This window comes from Typopeltis vanoorti, chromosome 12 (genome assembly GCF_054136105.1).
Source record: "Typopeltis vanoorti isolate ZY-2024b chromosome 12, IOZ_Tvanoo_1.0, whole genome shotgun sequence".
In the NCBI taxonomy this organism is placed as follows: Eukaryota; Metazoa; Arthropoda; class Arachnida; order Uropygi; family Thelyphonidae; genus Typopeltis; species Typopeltis vanoorti.
In genome coordinates, this window is record NC_143560.1 from 124660783 (window position 1) to 124680472 (window position 19690).

Sequence of the window (19690 nt, forward strand, 5' to 3'; positions counted from 1 at the left end):
TGATTGTCATTGCCTGAATATAACATTTTGTATTTATTGCTCAGAAAGATCTCACCAGTTTTTGTCTTTTTTGTTTCACTCACCCCTATTATGTCGATCTGGTACTTATCTGATTCTTCCGCTAGCTCCATTTCTTTGCCATTCAGGCTTCTTAGGTTGATAGTACCGATCTTTAACTCTGGTGATGTTGAGTTGGGGTTTGTTTTCAGATTTGTTCCAGTAGCTGACTTTTCGCTGTTCGTCCTGGTTCCCGGGCGAAAACAATGGGGACCTTGTTTAACCGGGTGACGCTACAACCAGCATGAAATTTTGTCATGTCGTACCATCATTTTTGTATTTTGGTTTAACCAATAGGAATACAATTTAGTGGGCTAAATCCCAAATTGCCAGCCCATCCTCGTTCATTCAGTATCCAAGTAGATACCCAACAGGGTGCACCACGAGAAGGTGAGTATTGGACGTTAGGTCAGAAGTTCTGGTCGGTTCTCCGCATTCCTTTAAAGGCTGTGTGGAGGTCTCCTCTCAGTTATACAGCTTTGACCCTTAAGCACTCCTAAAGACTAACTCTAAAGTTCTAATTCTGAAATTGGCTGTTAAAAAAAAGGAAAGAAAGAAAAAGTTACTCTTTGGTGGCTAGAACTGAAAACCTATCCTCCTTCTGCAGACAGTTGTATTATAGAAATTATCCTGGAGCTGTCAGCTTATAATGTGAATACTTTTTTCTGAAACACAAAAAAAGAAAAATTCATTTTATTATGGGTCTTTTTGCATAAAATAATTTTAAAAAAACTTTTTTTTTTTTCCAAACATTAATTGCTCATGCACACACACGCAAAGTCTGCAAAACCTGTTGTGCATTCATGTTGTACATTGTGGGTGCTATTTTGAAAATTTTAAAATATGTTTCTTTTTAGGACAGAAGATAGGTTTACTTTTACAGAACTGCATTCTGGTTCACACTTTAGTTTAAAATTAAAACTCCAGATTACTTCTAAAATTGTTTATCCAATTTTATATTATATATGTAACCCCATACACACACACACACATGCACATGAAATATTGCAAAACCTATAGCACATCAGTGCCATGTGTGGATGGTAAAGAAGAAAGAATGAAACTGTTGATTTTTGAATAAATAACGAATGCTGTCATTCTCAAGGAAACAGTGTGAATTCCTAAGCATGAAGGTAGATGGAATTATGAAGAGGATGAGAAGTTGGTTTGGTATGTTTGGAGCTGGACATTGAACAGATATTGACCAGCATTTGCTTGTGTGTTTATGGGCTTGAGAGAAAGCAGAGGAATAGTGTCAGCTATTGCAGAAGAGAATTAAGGTAGAAAAAAGTATGTCTGTGAAATAGTCACTGGAACAAGTCTGTGAGAGAGGTGTAATTATCCAGATTACTGTCTCCTGGACAGCATCAGGCATTTTTGGAAATATTTTTTGGTGTACCATTCCTGTGGCAAAACAATATTCTAACGTTTGGTGGATTTGAGATTTATACAATTTGGAGATGTACAGGGGAGAGGTAATGTCCTAAGCAGAAAAGGACACCTAGGTCCAGAAAGCTTATCTCATGGAGATCTCAGTATTAGCGAATGTTTAGAGGAGTTAATGGACTTTATTGAATGAAATAAGACAGGGTTATGTTTTGACCTAATCCTATCTTATTTCACTGAAACTGACATCTCATTGAAATATGATAAGATTTAAGACATTGATTATAGATCTTGTAGATTTGGATATATTAGTGCTAAAAAAAAGGGAGGAGGAACAAAGTTTGTCAAATGTTTAAAAGATGGTTATTTATGAATAGAAGAAATAGTGTGAATGAAAGCAGAAAGCCCTGGTGTACACTGGCATTGGTGGGGAAATCTGAAGACAAGAAACTATCCACCAGTACAGTGGCATTCCAGTTACAGAGGATGAATGATAGACTATAAAATAATAATTTGGTAAGTAGGCATAAATGGTAATTTAAGAAAATAACTTTGCTACTTCCAGAAAACTTGGTACTCTTTTCCTCAAGACATTACCTTTAACCTTTTTGCTTAAGCCACTACAGAATGTGGTTTGGTCTTCTAAATCCATTTGCCAGCCCATCCTTGTTTGTGTATCCAGGTGATAATACGCATAACAAGAATGTGAAGATGGAATACCAGCTAAGAAGTCCCATGTGGTTCACATTCCTTAGACTTTTGCCTGCAAATCAGTATTTTTATGTGAATCTGATTTGAAGAATACAATTCCTTCCCTTCAAAGTAGTGCATTAAATTTTTGCTAAGTGGATACTATTATGCCCCATTATGGTCAAAGATATTTGTCAAAATGAGTGTACTTCACATCACTTTGACACTGTTAATTGATTACGCATCCTTTTCTATCCCCCCCCCCCCTCCCCTAGAAAGTGAGTGTCATTATCAGAGGAAATGTATACTTAAGATTCTTGACATTGTTTTAAAAATGTAATTGGGCTTAATGGTATATATATAACCATAAAATGTTCAAAACATTATTATACACTGCTATTTGACTGGATCAAAGATTGGATAGAAAAAATCTTAATGTATGTGTTGATATAAGTTATTTAAAATATTTTTTTAAGGCTTACTGTGTTTTTGAAACCTTTAGAATATTATATTCCTCATTACACCAAATATTACATTTCAGGGCAGAAGATAGGCCTACTTTTGCAGAAGTATACCAAATGTTAAGAAATTTTTCAGGAGGAAATAGGTGAAATGCACTTGTTAAATAGTAAATAAGCTCAACAAGGATGCCAAGAATGAATTGATTATTTCCATAGTTGGAAGCCAAGATTACAATCAGAAAAGTATGGCATTAATTCTCAGGAATAAGTTTTAGTACCACATTTTGTACTAAAGGAAACTTGTTTTACACTTTTTGCCATGGTCATTTCATGTTCATCATAAGAATGTACAGCTTCATCCCAAATGTGAAAAGAAAAATAATGCAGTTCAGATTTGGTGTTGGTATGTTTTTAGGTAATTTATAAACACATAAGCAAAAGTTTAACAATTTGAATGTATATTATGTAGAATATAGATGATTTCATAACATTTGGATACTTAGTTAAATATGTAAAATAGACAATTTACAGAGCATTTATTTCATATTTTACTACATGAATATACTTGCAACATTAATTTCATATAGAAGTCTGTTCAGGCACTTTGTTTTACATTAAAAACTTGTCTTTCCTTCTTTTTTTTCTGGGAAAAATCTTTTTAGTAAGTTTTTCTTAATATATATTATATATATACATATATATATATTTACAGAGTAATTGACTCGGTTTAATGACATGTTTAAAATTATTAACTGACTTAAACACAGAGAAAAATATAAGATTTAATAAGGTTTCACTACTAGTTTCATCGGAAATGACCACTTCTTCAGGTGAATACAGCACCATGGAGAAAACAACATCTTAAAAAATATATTGTACTTGAGAGAAACACAGGGTTTAGAACAAGTAGTAGTTGTGTTTGAAATTGAGTCCGAGTGTTAGTTCTGGCGTGAAGCACTTTACTTGTGAATGATATCATGAGTACACCAAAACTGGATTACAGCACTATATGTATTTTGGCGTACTCATGATATCATTCACACGCAAAGTGCTTCACTCCAGAACTAACACTCGGACTCAATTTCAAACACAACTACTACTTGTTCTAAACCCTGTGTTTCTCTAAAGTACAATATTTTTAAGATGTTTTTTTTCCATGGTACTGTATTCACCTGACGAAGTCGACATTTCCGATGAAACTAGTAGTGAAACCTTATTAAATCTCTTATATTTTTTCTCGGTGTTTAAGTCAGTAATAATTTTAAACATATATATATATATATATATATATATATATATATATATATATATATATATATATATATATATATGCCACTATTCATGTCCCAGTATGATCAGAACACTAAACAGCACAGTTATTTGAGGATTTGGTCTAATGCATGATCACATCACTTAAAGTTTCAAATAATGGATATCATTAATTTTGTGAGCCTTGAGAAGAATACTTTGCATTTTTTAAACCCTTCCAAAATATAACAAAACAGATGTTCATGTATCATCTTTGTCATACCCTGTTATGTACAGGATACTGTGATAGTACTACACACAATTAAGTTTACATTATTACTAGCATCCTGTCAACTTTTCCTTGAAATTAATTTGTTATTGGTCAGTAATGTAAAAAAAAAAACAAAAAAAAAACTTGCATCTGTTCTTGGTAGTTGGGACACACACACCACTGAATACTAATAATGTCAAGTTCCTTTCAAATATGTGATTTCCGCTATTGATACTGTTCTTTTCATTTTTCTCTAATTTTCTTCGGTATGCTTATATCTGTGGTTCTTCTATTCTTTGATCATTTGGTTTATTTTAACAAACTTTCTGGTCCATAAATTAATGTCTGAATATTGTCTTGTGTACTGTTAGTTTGTTTTGGCTGATGTCTTCCTTATTGCATATAAATGTATTTATCTAGCTTCCTTTCTAAGCTTCACTTATTCTAATTTTCCATCTTCACTAAATAATCACTTCACTCTATCAGTGGGTCCTGTTGATATTTTACCATTAAGTATTGTCATTTGCATATCACCTAGAGTAAAGTTTGAAAACATGAGGCAGGTATTATCTCTAAATGCTGTAGAAATTCATTCTGTTCTTAAATACACACACATACCAAACATTCTCTGAATCTCCAGATTTTCTGAGAACAGAAAATTTAATGACTATTCCAAAATCACTTCACTCTATCAGTGGGTCCTGTTGATATTTTACAATTAAGTATTTCTATTTGCATATCACCTAGAGTAAAGTTTGAAAACATGAGACAGGTATCTCTAAATTGTAGAAATTCATTCTGTTCTTAAATACACACACATACCAAACCTTATGTTACTGAACTGACTTTTTTACAAATTAATCATTTCCAAACTGCATTGATATGCTGTAGATGATATCACTTGTAAATAATCACATAAATAGTACCACATATTTGTGAGAGAAATAATTCAAAACTTTAACATCTAATGTGCAGCATATATTTTCATACATAACACGTGTTAACCAGACATTTACATTAAAATGTGTGAATGATCTTTCTGAAACTTGCATGCATCAATCAGGTCTTCCAACTAGCCATTATAAATCCTTCACTCATCTTCCTTCTCATAGTTTAATTGTTACATTGAGCTGACAGATCAAAGAAAACTCATTCCATCATAAAAACTGACTATCGTAAATGCATTAACTATCACTACAACTGGCTTCCACTTCTTTAATGCATCATAGAAAAGAACACCTATAAAAATATGGTATAACGATAACCAGTCGTCCCTTACCAGTATTTCATTAAGATAACTTTGCTGAAGAATCTTCTCACAGAAGTGTACAGCTATTTTTATAATTAACAGTACAGTTTAATAAAACTATGTTCCCTAGCTATTCATTTGTGATTTGTGAAAACAAATAATATTGCATAATTATAATGTTCCTTATAAAAAGAGCACATGAATATTTTATAATGGCTTTCAAAAGTATTAATGGTTATCCTTTTAAACTCTTCAAATATGGTTCTGTATTAAAAAACAAAAACTAACAGTTCTACATAAAAACCATCAAATTTTTGTGTAAAAATTTGTAACTGGCTCTCTAAAGATAATGATTTAGAGACAATCATTTAGAGATAATGATGTACTAAGAGTACATCATTAGCTCTAAGACAATATCGGTGGTCTTTTACAATTAAATATGAAGTCAAGGTGCCATGATATGTTGGAATTTTTTTCCTCATCAGAATGACATGCTTATGGTCCAGCCTGTCATTAAGTCTAGAATGAGTTTTGTTTTCATTTGCGAAATTACTGGGTAGCAGCAAAACACTCACTAAATGTTAACAACCAACTGGGTTAATATTTTAGAGTAAATCTAAGACTACAGATATTGCTGGAAATTGTGGTATCCACGATTTTCATACTTTCTTCACAATGCTGAATTCTGAAGGGAGCTGGATAACAGTCAATCACCATTTTGATTGACTGTTATCCAGCAGCATTGCTTGTCTTTTATCAACCCCACATTCCAGAGATATCACGAAAACTATAACACAATAGTGCTGTATGTGGTAAGGTGGTTAATGAGAAAGAATGAATCATTTAACAAGTTTCTTGAAAATCTGGGGTTATATTATTCATTAGGAAAAACAGTACTTGTTAGCCTATTCCAAATAAGAGAGGTAGATGGAATGAAGAAAGAAGGTGAAAAGGTGATTTGATATGTTTGCAGTTGGACTGTGTGTGTGTGGACATTGATCAGTGACTGCTCTAGTTCTTAGAGGAAAGCAGTGGAGCAATGCCAATTGTGTACTATAAAAAAAGAAGCATAATGCAGAAACAGTGCCTGTGAAAGAGACTGGAGGAAGCCTGTGAGAGAGAGAGGGGAGATTTACCTATTAGGTGGATTTCTCCTCTTCTGTGCACAATCAAGAATTCTTTTTGAGTTTTGGATGCACCACCCCAAATGTGAGAATAGTAATATAAGTTTGGTTGGATTCAGGAATTATAAAGTGCTAGGAGTTGAGCAGGTGAGAAGTAGTGTTTTGGGTGAAAAAAGAATACCAAGTCTTCTAGAGGCTGAGTAGGCTATGAATGTCATATGTTTATGCCAGGATAAGCTGCATATGAAAGTCAGCCCAAGAAGGGAAAACTGATTTTGAATAAAAATCAGAACATGAACTAAGAGCAAGTGTCATAGGTTTTTTTTTTCCTTCTTGATAATAAGATAGGGCTGCATTTTGAAAGCATTGAAATTCACTAAGTTGTCTAACCCCCCCCCCCCCCACCCCACTTGAGAATGGTGAAGAGATCAGTGTTTAAGATATTAGTTATGGCAGATCTGGAAACTTCAGTCATTTGAGTGCTACAGAATTTTCTCAAATAAAGAGGAGGAATGGAGAAAACTATGAATGAGATGAATGATTGTGAATGAAGTTAGAGAAAGAAGGTCATTGCTGTATAGGAAGAGCATGATAAAAGTACAGAACCCTGAGGTATTCCAGCATTGATTAAAAAAAAAAAAAAAAAAAAAGTCTCATGGGAAGACACTATCCACCATGACACACAGTGAACAGCAGAGAGGAAGCTATCAATACATTCATTCATGTCAATACAGAGGAATACCATACGATGGTTGCTTATTAAGTAGGCCACAAAAATGCCTGGAAGTGTCAAAAAAGTTTGTAAGGTTACTGAGAATCTCTTCTCACAAACAAGAATGGCAGAGTCCATATTGGTGATGACTAATTAATTGATGGATCTCTGGGTAGTGAAGAAGCTGGTTGTTGATGACATCCATCACTTTTGAGAGTACTGAGCCGATAGCAGTGGGACAGTACTTAGTTGGCTGACTTTTATTTCCCTTTTTAAGGATAGACTGCATAAAGATTTGCTTCCATTCTGTTGGATAGATGCCAGATAAATTTGACAGCTCATATTGGTGATACAAGATGGATGTTAATTCAGAAGTGAAGTTTTTAGCGCAACTGGTGGAAAAATCCATCTAGACTAGAGACTAATTAGTGTTAAGACTAATAAGAATTTTTCTGATATCCTTCTAACAAAATATCAAGGGAGGTAGGTGAATGATTTGTGCTATTGCAGGATGATTTCCTTTGGTCTTCTATAGAAGAGTTGGAAAAGAAAAGTCTGCCTTATTGTTAGGTGATGTGATGTTACCATTGTACCATCAAGATGTGAGAGGGAAGCTGAAACAAGGAAGGATGGAAGAGGGTTTTTTTTTTTGTCAGTTTACCACAAAAGTTTCTAATTTGAGTTTTATAAAAATAAAAACCTATGCAAATATATGATATAAATTTTTATTTTTAAATATGCTTACCCATTTTGTATTGTAGTTGTGACTGACATTCTATTTTAACAAGTGCAAAGAATCAAGAACTGATGAATTTTATTAGGAATGTGCACAAAACAACTATAAATGTAAGTCGCATATCTAATGTGCATATCTGCTACATGCATCTCCTGAGCTTTACCTCATTAGTGCAGTTTATAATAATACAGAGCTTCAGATAGGTTTCAGCAGTGGTTGCAAGTAGGACACTTATGTGAATTTCCATCATTCAGAAAGAGTGTAAACCTATGTGTTAGTACCGTGGATGTGCTGTGGGTTTGATAATCTGGAAATTCTGCTCTAGACACCAAACATTGTTGCAATAAATTAATTGAACGGATTGAAACACAAATTTTTTAATAACATTATTAAAACTTTTGCATATTACACCCATGGCACTTGCTGAAATGATCTGCTAGTGCATTTGCAATTATGAATGTATTTGAAAAGTTTTCTCTAAATGACTACAACTTATCCGAAGATTAGTTGTAGTTAAGAATAGGTAGTATTAGGTATTTGTAATGACTAGAAAAACTTCTGTTAATAGAAATCATATAGCTCTCCTACATGTCAAAGGTGTTAAAAAAAAACTGCCCATTTGTTTAAAAAAAAAACAAAAAAAAACTTCCCTCTCTCCTGTTGCAAAACTAGCTTCCTCCTTCCTTCCACCAAAGACAAAGTACTTCCATTAGTCTATTCTTGTTTATGGAATGTACCCAGATCATAATGAGTGCCGAATTAATATGGACGGTTTGATTGGTCTACTGAAATGAAATATTTTCCTGAATATTCATTTTTCAGAACACAGAATGCTAAGATTGGGTAACCATGACTTAACATTAGTTAAGTCATGGTTACCCAGTGGTTATTAAATAGTAATAAATGCAAATTATTCCTTCATATTATATAAAGAATCTTGTTAGTCCTTTTTACATGAGCCTAACCCTTCAACAAAATGAGTTAGTCCGTTTTGATTTTGCACATTTGGAAATAATCATTTGAAAAATGAATATCCAGTTTGCATACATTATTAGAATATTGAAATGTTTATAAGCATTTGTAAACATCCATTTCACAGTTAGATTCAAAACCACAACCTTTTAGTAAAAGAATAGTGACTCAGCTAATCAGATAATTACTGCTGAAATTTATAAATTTTATATATTGAGAGATGATATGAAAGTAATGCTCCCCCCTCCCTTTTTTTTTCCAGAAAATATAATTTTATTTTGGATTAATCCTCTATCTTTCACTAGCATCCATTCTTCTTTTACCAAATTCTCCATTATTCTCTATACACTTTGCAATCACTGAATGACACACTGGATGATGACCCACCCTTAAAAGTTTTAAGGTTTCACCACTTACAAAGTGTCTAACCAAGCATCTAACTGTGCTCACATCAACAGTATTGTCTTCATACACATTTGAAAAATGTGCATAAAGACATTACTGTTGATGTGATGAATGAAGTTTCATTGGACTTGCATCTTCCACAGTAAACAATTCAGTCATCATTCTCTGCTTCATGTGTTCATTTTGAACTGCTTGTGTGTTCTGCCACTCACTGTGATAGAACTAGAGACTACTGCTTTCTACTCAGTGATGTGTCAAGCTTTCTGCTGTGCATGAATCAAAAGAAAAAAAAAAATAGAAGGTATTACTTTTGTACAAACCTCATAAATTTTATATAAGTTTATATTAGAATCTGTTTAAGTTGTAAATAAATATGATAAGTTACAAAATGTCCAGAAACATTGAGGTCTTGTAGCATGCCAAATAACTCGATTTCTGTGTCTTTGTACATTGTTATACCTTACTAGGAAGGCACTTTCTCAAAGTACATAGTTGCTTTCTTGGATAGATAAATTTCATTACCAAAAAAGTGCATATTTATATATGTTTTGATATTTGATTATACAAAAAATATGCAATATCTAGGAGAAAATGGTTGTGTCTGTTTATTTTCAATTTCATAGTGGATATCCTACTTTTTTTTTTCCCCTCACTATAAAAATTATGCTTATTGTTGTCATTCTGTATTGATGAATTGTTGTTAAGCATGATAGGAAACTTTTGTTATCTAAGTTGTTATTCTGTAATGGTAATTTTTTTTTATTCCTGCGATTAAAAATGACAAGAAATGTTTGTTTTGATTTGCTGTTAAGAAATGGCATTTCAAGTCTTAAAAGATGATATAACATCTTAGAAAAAAGAATTTTTATAGCGTGTTCCATGAGTAAAGTATTATTATTATATATAAGACAGCTAGCCTTAGAACATGCCTTAAAATTTTGCGTATAACATTCTCATTCTCTCTCTCTCTCTCTCTAGCTTAACAAAGGAATATTCATAGCTGAGGTTGGACTTAAATGTAGAATATCTGAAGGTTATAACACCCATCTCACCATTCAAGTTATTTAAAAAGCAGGACCTTGGGTTGTCATGGAAACATCGTCAGATTTGGCTTTGTAATCAAATGAAACTTTTTTTTTTTTTTTTCCAATATATAGAGAGTAGTCATTACTAAAATGATATTGTGGCAATATTATTTTAATAATGATTTTGCCTTACATAACATAAAATTTTACTTATTAATGAATAACACATAAAATTCTTTCATAAACTGTCACATCATCATCAGTTTCTTGCATAATATCCTCATGGTACTGCATATGTATTGCACTCCGTTCGAAGTTCCGGATTCATTTGTGAGGCTCCCCCCCCCCATTTCAGGATGCTGATAGTTTGTAGTAAGTCCTGGTTCTAATATTAACTACTTAATTTCCAATATGCTTTTTAGCCTCAATACTATTGTCCAATAATTCATAGTATTAGAAATATATAAAAATCATTTATGAAGGAAATTTAACAGGCTGTTGGTAGAAAAGGAACGTCACCAAAGGATGTCTGTGAAAAAAGTAATCATTAATCTCTCCTCACATTGTCTTACTAAAGAAGAAACATATCCAGGGAATTTTGAATTTCTGAACCTAAAGTTCAGTTGATAATTAGTTAACAAAGCTTATGTTTAAAAATAGCATTATGCTAGATATATATATATAAAAAAAAATAAATAAAATAAGCTTCTGACTCAGAAATTGTAGCCATAAAAAACAACCCAAACACCCATACCCTGCATAATCTCATCAGTTTGGCAGCTGGACAAAGTAAAATATCTTTCTATATTCTGGCAGACAAAACACTTTCCTACCTAACTCTCCTTATAAGAGCAGTGCAGCTGCCTCACAAAACCTGTTCTTTACCCAAATCCGAGGATGGCCACTGAAACAACCACACACACACACACACACACACACACACACACACACACACATCTCATAAAATGTGCTTGCATGTGTGCACATCTTATGAAATTTCAAACTATTTCTTTTACATTCTGCCATATTCAAATGTTTTCATCTTCACAGTATTAACCATATTACTGGCCATTATGGATCAAATACGCATACGCTTCACATCCATCATATATTTCAATGTAATATTAATGGTATTACAATTTTAATATGCACTTCGCATCCATGATAACTTGAACGTCTATAGACGTCTTGGCTGGTAGCGTGGTTAATAGCACTTTCTACATAGCCTTTAATTTTGGGAATAATATGTGTTTTTCTTTAAGCACCATCTATATCTTGATTTGGTTTGCTATTTATAAAATTTTTCCTTACATCATCACTTTTCTCAAAATTTGTACTTGTGTCTTAGACTTTTGTAATCATTTTATCATCATTAGTGAGATGAAGAGAAGTACATCATCTAGTAATGTACTGCAGAAATAGTACATCTAAAAATCTACAAGAAAACAGGAACCAAAACTGTATGAAACTGAAACTTCGCAGTATGTTCCTTATCTGTTGACTATCACCCCAAGATCCATTGCCTCCTCCATTTCCTCTAATATAGTTCTGCACAATATGTACAACCCGCCATCAGTTGATGGATCTGAAATTTCAAGACCTTACATTTAGTTGCATTAAACTAATACCCTATTTTCATTCAGCCACTTATCCAGATTATTCAAATATTCCTGAAGAGTCACCACATTGGTATTATTACTAATAGCCCTTTCAAGCTTCACTTCATCTGCAAACAGCTGATTTTTCTCCCTGCAATCAAGTGACAGTACCATTGACATAAAGGTTAAACAGCCAAGATACCTATACTGAACATAATATTCTAATTATTATAACTTTGGTATTAACTTTCTTATAGCCTTCTCAAAATTAGTCTTGTAACAACAAAAAGACAGTTATAAATATTATTTTCTCCTGCTGGTGTTTAGAATATCCTGCATAATTCTTGACCTGTTTAGATGAGTGGATTATTATTATATTGGGACTCACTATTGTTTGGTGCAAACTAACTGTTATTCACACAATATCTATCATATTTCTTCTTAAACTCTTTCACTAACAGAACATTTATGATCACTTCTGGCAACCCATTCAACTCATTCACCACTCTCCAAGAAAAAATCTACCCCTGATGCCTTTGTTAACCAAACTGTTGCAGAATTATCAGCTGAACTCAGTAATCCATAACCCCTCATCTCCCTGGGAAGGAAGAACATAGGATGAACTCCACAGACCAATTCCAATTTTACTCACTTGCTTCCAGATCCTCTCTAATACTTCCACATTCCCAAGAAATCCAGTCAACCAAATCTGAGCACAGTAGTCCAGATGTTGCTGCCTTATAAAGAGGAATAACCTTGTTATATCTACTGGTGTGTTCTTCAGCACCCAAGTGATAGTCTTGTCTACTTCTGGTATGCCTTCTTCAAATTTTGGTTACCATCATCCAAAATCCTTAGCCTTATCAATCACATGTAGTTCAATTTTATCAGTGTAATACATCCCTGCTGGGTAGCATTGCCATTATCCAATCAACAGGTTGTCGGCTCAAATTTCACTGTAGTTTGGATGTCTGCGAATGTTTTTGGGTGACAGTTGGTTTATCACTTAATGCGAGACCAATCACCCTTACTTGAAGGCATAAAACAACTTATAAAAGTTCCATCTTTAGAACAGAATTTCTGGATTATCTAACCCATAACACCAAAATGTACTATAAATGTCTAACCAACCTGTCTTGAGTAAAACAACAACAACAACAAAAAAAAGTTCTGCTTGTTAGTTTAATAAAGAGTCAATGGTAAGTAATATCATAAAGAACAAAAATTGAAAAGTGAGTCACCAGTGTGACTTACTTTTCAATTCATGCTTGTGTGTTATAATAATAATATAACACACAAGTAAGATGCTTTCCAATTGCTTCCAGACATTCTGTGTTTAAGTCCAACGTATGCTATATGTGAATTGCAGTTTCAACCAGCAGTAAGAGAGAGGGGAGGGGGGGGGATGGATAGGAAATTGAAAAAATTCAGGACTTTTCTAAAAATTTAGCTTTTTAGAATTTGTGAAAATAGGTACATGATTTGTAACAGTTTTTCAAATTTCTAATTTTCTTTACTTTCTGTATAGTTGATTTCTTCATTTTGGTTTGAAACTATGGGACAATGGTGGGGAAGAATGGTAGGTACAGTATTCATTCATTGCAATTATTTTTTCTCTGTTAGCTGATTTTATAGAATCAGATCAGCTAAAATTATATTATGTCAATGTACTTTCAGTGCATTTTTCACGTGGCATTATTTTGTTCACAGTTAATTCAATTGGACAAATGTGTGGCATTCCTTAAAAAATATTTAGAGATACTGTAGGTGAAACATAAAAAAGTAAGCACTTGTGTTAACCAACCATTAATTAATTACATTAATTATACATTGTATTTAACAGATAATCCCTTGTTTTAATATAACATACTAATAATGCACTTTTTTTTATAATAGAGTTATGTTATTATACAGTGCAAATTCCGCTAATATGCAATAATGTCACATTGCACTGTTAAAAATCTTTTATTTTCCCCCTTTTTAATATAAACATGACTGTTAGTGTTATTAAGAATAATATGAAATAAATCCATAACATTCATAATTTGCACTTGTCATATGTAGAATCCAAATGTATACAGAAACAAACAGCACTATATTTACCTCTTCTGCATTCTGTCACAGGGAAAATCCAGTTATTTCCACTTATCTACTGCCCAGTAGTCATACACACCATCTATATGAAATTTTTAATTGAGCATTATAATGGACTTCACTAAAAATAATAAAAATAACTTTTCAGCCAAGTTTTGACTGATTTGAATATTGTAAAATCCCTGGGTATGAAATTTTTTTTTGCATGAATTTTGCATGCTTTTACCAGCCTTATCCACAAGATATTTTCTATTGAACGTTTAACTGCCAGCAGCATAATAAAGTTCCAACACTTGCTTCCATTTGTAGCACTGAAAATATCTCTCCCTCCCTCCCTACCACCACATTTGATGTAATCTGGTAAGTACTATATTATGGGCATGTAATAGTTAAAATAGTCATAGTTTATTTCTTAATGAATATTTTAGTAATATATAATAAACCTAGAACACACTGTGTCAGAATCAATTTAAACATAACAAGAAAATGAAAATATATAAGATAATTTTATGTAATGTCAGATCCCCAGATCAGATAAAGAAGTTGGAATACTATTTAGCTGGAACTCTGCTCTATAATACAAAACAGGTATTTCAACCCATTTTAGACCTTTAGTAAGCTGAATGGTCTTACACTGGTAATAAAACTCATCTATTCCTTAATAACTTTCACAAACAGTCATATCATATGATTTGAACCCATATTTTATATGCTAGAAATGGAAATGCTTTCCATTCAGCCATCCAATTAGGAAATTATTGCAAACAAAATGCATGACAGTAATAGTTTTATTGATATCACACAGATTTGCCACATTTCTAATGAATGCCTCAAATTCACTATTTGAACAAGTAGTCTGATTACAGGGACTTTTTTTTTTTTTTTTATATCTTCCAAACAAAGGACATACTAAACTGAACGGTCTGGCCAACTCAGAAATCAAAATGAAAAATGTTTTAAACTTTTCATTTTGTGCATTGTCCTGTTTATTTTTCTGTAAATGTATGCTATCTTTATACTTATTTTGCCCCCCCCCCCCAAAAAAAAGAAGTCTGTTACTACAAGGTAGTGAGAGTTTGCACATGAAATCTCACATATGACAGTACTTCCATTTGATATATGAGTTCATTATGTCTAGTATACTATCATGCCTTTGTTATCGTGATTTTTATTGGAGGTGGTCATTTCAATTCTTGTTGAGATCTCTTCATCCAAAAAAAAAAAAAATTACATTAGTAGTCCAAGCTATAGTTGTGTAATATTTTTTTTACCTGTTTGCATACATACAGATGCATACATTAGGATAAACAGGATTAATCAAATTATCAGTTTTTGAATTATATAAAAAAAAAAATTCATTTCATTTTTACTCCATAGATGTTGAAAGTTTATTTTTCACTTGGTTAGACTATAATAAATTTAGTTTAATCCTTTATCCAAGTGTGAGCAAACAAATTTTGCACCTGAAAATATCTTCAGGACTTGGGTAAGGTAGTACAACACCGGGTAACTCGTAGCAAAGGTGGACCAAGCTAACATCACTCCTCCTATCTCAGTATCTCCCATAATGCAAAACACATCTCCTTGCGGATATGTATAATGTTATGCATTAAGGGAAGGGCCACTACCCAGACTAGTTTCGACCTTTATTGAGGTCTCTTCTTTGTTTGCTTGTTTGTGAGCAAACTTTGTTTGCTCACACTTGGATAAAGGATTAAACTAAATTTATTATAGTCTAACCAAGTGAAGAATAAACTTTCAACATCTTTCTCTAAATCTAGAGTAATTTAATAAAAAGGTAGCACACCTTTTGGCAACTCCTATAGGTAAAGATGACTTCGCTATTGCTTCTGACTGGTATCTCCACTTCTGGGCCTGGCTCCCACTGAAGAGACCTCAATAAAGGTCGAAACTAGTCTGGGTAGTGGCCCTTCCCTTAATGCATAACATTATACCTATCTGCAAGGAAATGTGTTTTGCATTATGGGAGATACTGAGATAGGAGTGATGTTAGCTTAGTCCACCTTTGCTACGAGTTGCCCGGTGTTGTACTACCTTAACCCAGTCCTGAAGATATTTTCAGGCGCAAACTTTGTTTGCTCACACTTGGATAAAGGATTAAACTAAATTTATTATACTCCATAGATGGTACTGAGTTTATGTATTATTATGCACCGAATTTTGAAATCTGCTTGATTTTCAGTGGATTTCATGCAGATCAGAACATTGAGGAGAAACACTCTTCTATTCTATTATGTTTTTTTTCCCCCTCCAACACAAGCACATATGGCCAGATAGAAGGTAGCTTTTATTGAAAATTTTAATTTCTGTTATTTAATGTTGCTATCATTTTTCATAAAAATGCGCCTGATAAAAGAATATTAGACATTTCTACATATGCAATAAATGTAGAGAACTTTCTAAGCAGTTCACTTTCTGAAACTTGATCATCTTCCCTTGTTATAGAACCATAAATGACCAACAACGTGAATTTCACAGTACACTAATACTCATACTAATCTTTACAGGAATTTCATATACATTTGCAAACTGTTATTGATCTCTTCCACTTAAAGAATGCCTTTAATATATGGGATTATACCATATGAGGTTAACATATTATTTGTCCCTTTAGTTTTACATTTCTTTTCTTATTATTATTTGGATGTATTTACATCATCAATTCAAGAGGATGGTATTTCAGATCATCGTCCTGTACAGACTTCTATGGTGTGATACTGTGTTATTTTGTTAAATAATTTTTGCATATAAGTTACATTTAAAAAAAAAAATATATATATATATATATATATATATATACACACCTACACATATATGCATACAAGCAGATGTGTGTGTGTGTGCATATATTTATCATGTTCAAGTAATATTGTGTAATTAACATTTCTAGTGCTCTGTTAAATCATCTTTGACCTCTTAAAATAGGTCATAACACTGCCAAGAGCAGACCTGTGTGAATAAATATTTTTACATGAAATAATAAATATTGGTAATATTTTAGTACTTGCTGTCATTTGCTTGCGGCCTGCCAACTTGCATTTGGCTCTTTTTGCTGCACATTTCCTGTTCAGCCACTACTTTTGTATTTTATTGTTCTTCACTTGATAGCATATAATGATGTAGCATGAGCATCTAGTTAAATGAATCTTGGATGTGAAGCAAATGCAAAATCTCAGTAGATGGTGATTAACTGTATATTAAATCAGACTTTGTGAATATGAGAGATGGACTTTAAAGTATATATGTCCTTTATTTTTCTGTATTTTATAATGATTATTGTAGGGAAAAAATTGTTTTATGGATAAATCAAACACTGTGAATTTCAAACTATAAAATTCAATCCACTACAAAAGAATCTTTTTTTTCTAAATTTATAAAGTTAAGTAAATTATTTGCATTACAATAATTAATATCAAAGAAGTAAAAGTGATTATACAGTTTGCACATCATAATCAAAACTCTTAACATCACTGAATAAGTGAACATAAGTTGTCATTATGAAAAAAAAAAATGAAATAAGTTGCTCCATTGGTTAAAACTAGTAGTTTCCACCTTGACACAAAATTTTGTTTTACATTTATGTTAATGGACCTCTGCATTTTAGCATTGAAAAAATCAGCTGCTAGTGAACAGTTTCTTTGCTAAATGCAGCATAATTTTTCACTAGGAAAAAAAAAATATAGAGCAGTACACAAGAATTGACAGACTCTTAAGGTAAGGGCCTGTAAGCTTTGTTACTTTTAAATCTTATTATTTTATTTTTTTAATTTCATTTTCTTTCTTTTATGTAACCCATTAGTGTTGAGTGTGATTTCATTTGTGAATGTGCAAGAAAGCACATTAAGATGTCTTTTGAATATTATTATTTTATATTGTTATTACTTTATTTTGACTTGTCATTGGCTTGTGTAGTTTTGCTATGTATTTCTTGCCTTAGAAAGAGACGAGGGTTCAAATCCATCTGTGATGAGTGAAATTTTCTTGGTCTTTTTCAAGTAACTCAATATTAACCGGTAATATTGAGTAACTCAATATTAACACTACAAGAAAATTCTTGCCAGAATTTTCTTATAGTTTGGATTTTTTTATTTATTTATTTTTTCCCTATAAAATTGCCCATGAACATATACAATCAAATGTGTCAGACTGTAGCCATAGAGCTAATACCTTATTCTATCAGAATTAACTTATAAAAGCCAGATAAGCTAACTGCAACAAACTGGAAGTATACTAAAAATAAGATTTTTTTTTTATTTGTCTGCTTTTTCACTGACCAAGCAGAAAATATTCTATACTAGTTGTTACCATACGTATAGAATTTTCTCATTTTCATTCTGTTTGTTATTAGTTTGGTTGACCAGACTAGTTTTTTTCTTTTTTTTTTTTTCTTTCTGACAGTCAAAATTAATCGACTTATGGAGGACATAAAGATTTGTTTCTATGAGGGTGATAGTTGGTTATTAGAAGTTTATTGCCAAAAGGACAGCAAATGTCATACTGCACCAAACCAAAGGTTATAGCAGTATTCAAAATAACGATACATGGTAATAAAGAGATAAATGAGTGAATAACGTTACAGAAAGAAAATTGTAAAAATTTAAGTTAAGCAAAGCAGTATCTACATATAAATAGAACATATAATCAAATGTGCTTGTATAAATTAATTCTTTTTAAAAAGTTAGTGCAATATGTCCGAGTCTGTTAAGATCTGCTTGACAGTAGTTAAAAATTCATTCCTTTCTTGAGTGAAGTGCTAACACTTCACCAGAACATGAGAAATAGTGAGATGTGTGTTGCATTATTCACATATAAGTGGGTTATTAGCCCTCAATATCGAAGATGTCTGTGATGTATGCAGAGTCTAGCAAGAATAACCTCCTGTTTCTATGTTGACTTGATTGCCAATGCTTAATTTCAGGGTAATCTCATGTAATTTGTCAATGCTTCCTGCCAAAATGACTGCCTTTGGGTAATTAGCTTTGAACTTATAAACTGTCTATATACACTAGTGGCCAAAATTGTGGAAACCTTTTGGAAAAAGTGTATTTCTGAGGTTTGATGGCTCATAACACCACTTTTTTTGGGGGGGTAATACCATAAAATTATATATCAATGGAAAGATAATTTAATCAAGTATGTAATGCAATAAGTGTTATGAAGGATTTTTTATTAGAACAGCAGTTATAAAGAAGAGAAGTGAAACAGAAAAAATGAGCTATACAAAAATGTTCACAATGTGAGTTAATACTTAGTTGGGTAACCTTTAGCGTTAACCAAGTTTTTTTTAGTTCTGCAGCTGTTATAATGTGAAACTAAGATTGAATTATTGCTTCTATTAATTGGGTTTTATTGGTGGTCGCTTCTGACTAACAAGTTTCTTTAGTCGACCCCATAGATTTTCGATTGGGTTAAGGTCTGGGCTATTCCCAGGCCATTCCAGCAGTGGAATATGATTATCTTGAAACCACATTTTGCACACACAGCAGCAGCATGACATGGAGCTGAATCCTGTTGAAATATAAATGCTTCATTATCTTGGAAAAGATCACATGCAGAAGGCTTCAGTTTGGGCTCAAGTATTTCATTTATGTATTTTTGGGCATTTATATTCCCATTAATCACGCAAATTCTGCCCGCACCT

The 19690-nt window shown here is 32.5% G+C and overlaps 1 protein-coding gene across 1 annotated transcript in view; it reads left to right on the forward strand.

Annotated features, from left to right (window-relative positions):
* LOC150101205 (uncharacterized) overlaps positions 1–1799 on the forward strand; it is a 242979-nt gene extending 241180 nt beyond the window's left edge. Inside the window, exons 15-16 of the mRNA XM_090402189.1 lie at positions 915–1024; positions 1732–1799. Of these exons, the coding sequence (XP_090258315.1) occupies positions 915–1024; positions 1732–1799 (178 nt within the window). The remainder of the gene's footprint in view (positions 1–914; positions 1025–1731) is intronic.
* The last annotated feature ends 17891 nt before the right edge of the window (positions 1800–19690 follow it).